Below are 6242 nucleotides of genomic sequence, written 5' to 3'. Positions count from 1 at the left end.
TCAATGTGTTTTTACTCGTTATCGATTACAATTATGTAGTTTGTTCTTGAATATTAGACGGATAAAAGACTTGGAAATAAAAATTACATCCATGAATTAATATGAATTATAAAGTATAGAGATATAGAAGGATATATATCAAAATGTTTTTGTTACAATTTATAAAAATACATTTGTTTCCAGTGCGACTAACAAATCAAGACTGAAGTATTGTATATTTTTTCACTATCTATTATTTTTCGTCATGCTTGCCAAACTATCTGCAGACATATTAGATCATCTGGATATATTTATTTGGGAAATCGAGGAATTACAAGTACCACAGGTATAATAAAATATCTTAATATAAATATAAAATATAATTGTTGTTTATAATTGTAGCTATATTTTAAGCAATTATGATATGAAATGTTAATAAAAAATATTTTTGTAGACTCAAAGTTAACGCAATAAATCATGTACTTTCGATATATACATATATATATATATTTTGTCTTTCTTTATAATGTATGTCATATTTAGATTAGCGATATTGAATGTATGATGATTTTTTTAATCATCCAACAAATTAATTTTCCCTTCTGTTTCAGCCATTATGGTGGGAGTATATATGGTGCATTAGTTTGTCACTATCTTTTTTTGCTCTCTCTGCTATTAAAAAGAATAGGATTAAAACTCTCCAAAAATATATGATAGGTATTATCCTGTTAGGTTATGGCCCATTAGGTTATGCTATAATGTATTACTTCAAGGATGTCTGGACATACTTAACTGTAGGCAAATCTGATGACATTCATTTGTGGCAGGTATGTTCATTTTTTAAAATGTCATTAAATATCCATAACTAAACTTTTTTAAATAAATAAAGATGTGTGTATGTATATTAATTTGTAAGATTTCTTTTTGAAAAAAGGAATTTTATGTTTCTTATATTTTGTTCTTAAACACAAGATAATTATACTTTTATTATTTTATTTTTCAGAGTCTGCCATATGGTGTACTTTGGTACGCTTTTATTCTTTTAGCTTCACAAGTTCATTGTTTCTCTTTGTATTTTTCTTGGAACTTGTTAGTTGCATGGAGAACAAGAGGTGTCAAAAGAATGGACTAAACTCAAGAGGCAACAAGAGGCAACTGTAAAAATCCACAAATTATATTATGGACATCTATTTTGACTATGAGCCATGTTTATTGTTTGTGATAAAAAAGGAAAGATATATGATTGTTGACAAGAAACAGCACCCAGACTCTGTAAAAATTATACATGAGAGATGTATATAAATGAAAGAGTATCATTGTACTCAACATGTATATATGAAAATACACCGACGCATAAATTAGGTTTATATTTTTTCAAACGTTGGACTTTTTGTGTCATGATTCCTATTTGCTGCCATCTCTGTGATCACGTAGCAAATATTCTCTCTTATGTTATTTTTAAAAACTCCATATCTCAATGTAAATTGCGTGGCGTATCATATGTTCATAAAAGAATCTATTTATGAATAAAATACATTAGATACGTTTCTGAATTACAAATCTACACTTTCGTAAACTAGAGATGTGTAAATGCTTGATTAAATAACTTTTTTGTGATTGAAAGAGGAAATGGATAAAGATACGGTATAACAAAAGTTCAGTATTGAGAAGATTGCTATAAAAATTATTTTATTGTAAATCTTTTTCTAAATTGAATTTGTTTTCAGTAAGATAGCTTAATTATTTAAAGAATTATTTTTATGGACTAGGTGATACACAAGAATACACACATACTGATTGTACAGTGTTGACAATTACCAGTATGAGAAAACTGTCTGTAAGTATTTTGCAAAATACCAACATTTAAATTTTCAGAAATAGCAAAAAAGAGTGTAAGCCGTTAATTCAAATAATATAAAAGATTACTTTTAAATTCAAAATTCTAAAAATTCTAAGAATTTTAAATATAAGAATTTACGAGAAGAATTGCTAAAATTTAATATTCTCGAAAGTTAATGAGATGCTAAAGAATATTATTACATTGAAAAGATGGCTCACGGTAATTTCAGGAATTCCTGCAGTCGTACTTATGTTAATACTTAATGACAAAAAAAAGATAATTGTCTCTTTATAGGATAGCGAACACAAATTATCACATAATGTGCTAGTCATCATCATTGAGAAACTGATCTAGTGGATTTGGACCTATTCTTTTCGGTATAGTTAATGGTTTTTCCGGATCATTACCTGAAATACCCATTAAAACTTTATATATACAATCGTTATATGTACAAAACAAAAGTAGATATAACGTTATCACCTATTGTTGGACGCTGAGCATTGAGACAGCTTAACCATTCTGTCATACTGATCCTTCTATCATTGTTGATGTCACAATATCTCGGTAATTTTTTACCACATCTCCGGAGTTGTCTGTTATTCGCTACCATTGTGCGAAAATTTTTCCACTCTTTTTTTTCTAAAACCTATAAGTATATATAAATACATGTATATGTATATTTACGCGCGATAAAATAAAGCTTAGAGAAAATAATTAGGAAACGTTTATTTCAATTTAAAAAACCAATAAGCAGAATCTAGGAAAAAAAGAAATCTCTTATTTATACACATTTAGAATTATATGTATACCGTACAGAAAACTGGGAATCCAAGTTCGACTCCCGATCGAAGTAATATTTCTAGCAATAAAAATTAATTATTTACAGATTTTAATATTATTCAGCTTTATTAAGATCGTTCTAAGATACGTAAGAGCATAGAATTATTAAATTATCAATTTAACTCGTGATATTATTGCAGTAATTCAGTAAAGTTTATATTTCAAGACTGAAAAATTATTTTCAGCGCGCAGTTTAAAGGACTACATACATAGTATATAAATTCACACGGAATTATCTCAATCATTAAAGGTATTTATTTCTTATAGATTTCATTCTCACATGTACGATCCTAGATTTAATAATATTATGCAATTAATTGAAAAATTTTGCTAATATCTTTATGTTAAACTCCGAATATAAATAATGATATATTACACACTTATTATATATATGTATATTAGATGGGCCGAAAAAAAAAATTTTTTTTTAAATCGATTAGTAGTACTTCTCAAAAGTAGCTACCTCAATATGATTTGAGTAAAATTTCATCAAAATCGATTAATATTTCCAGGTTGCCTCTCGACTTCGAAATCAGTATTTCATGGATACATGTGTCAAAATTCGAAAAAAATTTTAATTTCAATACAGTTTGATACTGTCTGTTCTTTTTTGGTCACTGAACATCCGAGGTCAAAAATACACATTTCAAAATGGCGAATCTGACGACATATAGGATGAATAAAAAGTCTCGGACCGGTGAAATCTCGAAAACTAAGCATTTCTGAAAAAAATGTTTCTTACAAAAGTAAGGTTTTAAATGATTTACTAATCTGGTCAGTCTGATCTGAGTGGCATCACCAAGGTCAGGTTAAGTTCATATCAATTTTTTTAATAACACATTTTTTATTCCATAATCTTATTTTCCTATTTTTTATTCCATAATCTAATAGTCGATGTCAAGAGCTTTTCAAAACACTATAATAAAGTTACTTTTTATTGGGTACTTTTCGTTATAAAGCTCGAAAGTTACTACCGCCGGCATTAGCATTACGCAAGATGTCCGACCTTTGGCCGGAAACCTTTTGAATGTTATTCAGGATCATGTCCTAAATAACATTTGTCAACATCAAGGCTAATGGAGATTGTACGTTTTATTTTCATTTTCATTTTTACATAAAAATGAATTTTTAATGATCCGATAAGCAAGATTGGGTAAGTTAATATCTTTTTTAACTGAATAAAGTTAAAGTTAATGGCTTTACAAAATTAATAAAATTAATAAAGTTAAAAGTTGAAGGAATAAAAAATTAACTTAACGTAAGTTAAGTCAATATTGAATTAACCTAAGTTAAAAAAAGTTAATTTTGAAAAAAATTATTTTTTAGATCATAATGTCCTAATTTTTCTTAAAATGAGATTAAATAATTACAATATAGATTATTATAATAAGTAAATTAAATTTTTAATTTTTTTATTCATATGTGTTTTTTATTCATATAAGTATATAACATAACGATATAACTATACAAGTTATATAACTTTAAAAAAACAGCCAGCACATAGAGAAGATCAGTGATTACTTTTTAATAAGTCTTAAGCCATAAGAAATTGATTAACAATTACAATCGAATGCGAGAAGAATATTTGATTGTAATTGGTCAATTTCTTATGACTTAAAGCTTAAAATCTATTGTAGATCTAAAGCTTATGGCATAAATCAATCAGAGGGCTATCTTACAGCAAAAATATCTTAAAAAATTATTGTACTTAAGATGGTCTTAAAATATGAACAGATTACGAATATGTCCCTTAGTCTTATTATATCTTATTATTTTTCTAAGATATTTAAAAAAAATAAAAAAATTGTTTAACTTATAAAATAAGTTAAAAAGTTAACGTTTAAAAGTAACTTAGTTAAATTAAAATTTAATGCATTTAAAATTAACTAAGTTAAGTTAAAAGTTATTAACTTTTTAACTTTTTTTTTAACTTTTAACTTTTTACTAATTATTATCCAACCCTGTCGATAAGTACTCAATAAAAAATAACTTTATTATAATGTTTTGGACATTGGCTATTAGATTATAAAAAATAGGATATGTCATTTAAAAAAATCGACGTGATCTTGACCTGATTTTAGTGACGCCACCTGACGTCAGACTGATCAATAAATAGATCATTTAAAACTATAACTTTCGTAGGAAACATTTTTTTTCAAAAATGTTTAGTTTTCAAGATATTTTACTGGTCCAAAACTTTTTACTCACCCTGTATGTTGTTATATTCACATTTTGAAATGTGTACGTCTGACCTCGGATTCATGTTCAGTGACTAAAAAAGAACAGGTAGTACCAAATTGTACTAAAATTTAAATTTTTTCGAATTTTGACACATGTATCCAAGAAATGCATAAATACTAATTTCAAAGTCGAGGGGCAACCTAAAAATATTAATCAATTTCAATGAAATTTTCAAACCATATTGAGGGATATAGCTAACTTTTGGTATTGTTAATCGTATATAAAAACTTCTTTTCGGTCCTCTAGATATATATACCTATACTGGGTATTTCACATTCGTACATCCCATTTATCTTTGCAGAGTAAGCTGCAATCATAAAAATGTTCAGACAAAAGTTGTAGAGTAGAGGGTTTAAAAAAATCTATTTATCGATATTTCATTTTTACATAAAAATGAATTTTTAGTGCAAAAATGGAAATAAGAGGTACAACCTCCAATTGATTTTGATCTTGACAAATGTTCATTCAGAACATGATCTTGAACAACATTCAAGAAGTTTAGTCGATCGGATATCTTGTATAATGCCTTGTGTCTGCGGTACTGTAATTTTCGAGCTCTATAACTCGGAAAGTACCCAATGAAAAATAATTTTATTATAGTGTTTTAAAAAGCTTTTGACATCGACTATTAGTTACTGGAATAAAAAATTAAATATTCTATTTAAAAAAAATCGATCCTTGACCTGAGCGAAGTCACCTAAGGTCAAAACTGATAAGATCAGTAAATAAATCTTTTTAAATCCTACAACTTTTTGTCTGAACACTTTACCGATTGGATCTTATCCTGTAAGATAAAAGAGATGTAAGATGGTCTGAAACATCCGGTATATGTGTGTGTATATACAGGGTAGAAATAAAATAGGAGCCAAATTGAGGGCGTAGAATGGGTTAAAGAAAACAAAAAGACTGTTCAAAATACCATTTTGAATATTCGCTGTATTTGTAATATTTTCGAATTAAAAAAGGAAAGCCAATTCGGTGAAGCCGCGTCGCGTGAACATTAGCTTATATCTCAAAATAATATTAGATTTTTTTGTTCTCCTTGATTCATTCTACGTCCCCAATGCAGCTCCTATCTTATTTCTGAGACATCCTGTATATAGGGTATTTGAAAATTAGTGATAAGCTTTTCGTACATGGGCAGAATGGATTAAGAAGTCCTCTGCCATTTTACAATTGTGACAGGATAGTACCCGCTCAGCGCGGTGAAGCGCGCATCCGCCATCACTAGGCACGTTGTTTATAAACGGCAAATGCCGTCGCTAGACATTACATGCCTAGCAACGGCGAACGCGTGTCTCATCGCGCTGGACAATCTTTACTATAGCGCGCTTGCATTTGA

At 28.1% G+C, this 6242-nt stretch overlaps 2 protein-coding genes across 2 annotated transcripts in view; one reads left to right on the top strand and one right to left on the bottom strand.

Moving 5' to 3' along the window:
• The window catches only part of LOC108692534 (protein jagunal), a 1962-nt gene extending 608 nt beyond the window's left edge, over positions 1-1354 (top strand). The window contains exons 2-4 of the mRNA XM_018200836.1: positions 184-325; positions 591-806; positions 983-1354. Of these exons, the coding sequence (XP_018056325.1) occupies positions 184-325; positions 591-806; positions 983-1111 (487 nt within the window). The 3' untranslated portion in view covers positions 1112-1354. The remainder of the gene's footprint in view (positions 1-183; positions 326-590; positions 807-982) is intronic.
• A 303-nt stretch (positions 1355-1657) lies between these two features.
• Positions 1658-6242, bottom strand: part of LOC108692525 (SPARC-related modular calcium-binding protein 2) — a 28013-nt gene continuing 23428 nt past the window's right edge. Inside the window, exons 8-9 of the mRNA XM_018200820.1 lie at positions 2300-2465; positions 1658-2226 (exon numbers count right to left, since the gene is read on the bottom strand). Coding sequence (XP_018056309.1) covers positions 2144-2226; positions 2300-2465 — 249 coding nt within the window. The 3' untranslated portion in view covers positions 1658-2143. The remainder of the gene's footprint in view (positions 2227-2299; positions 2466-6242) is intronic.

This window comes from Atta colombica, unplaced genomic scaffold (assembly GCF_001594045.1).
Source record: "Atta colombica isolate Treedump-2 unplaced genomic scaffold, Acol1.0 scaffold76, whole genome shotgun sequence".
In the NCBI taxonomy this organism is placed as follows: domain Eukaryota; kingdom Metazoa; phylum Arthropoda; class Insecta; order Hymenoptera; family Formicidae; genus Atta; species Atta colombica.
The sequence above is the reverse complement of the archived record's forward strand: the minus strand, read 5'-3'. Positions and strand labels throughout refer to the sequence as shown.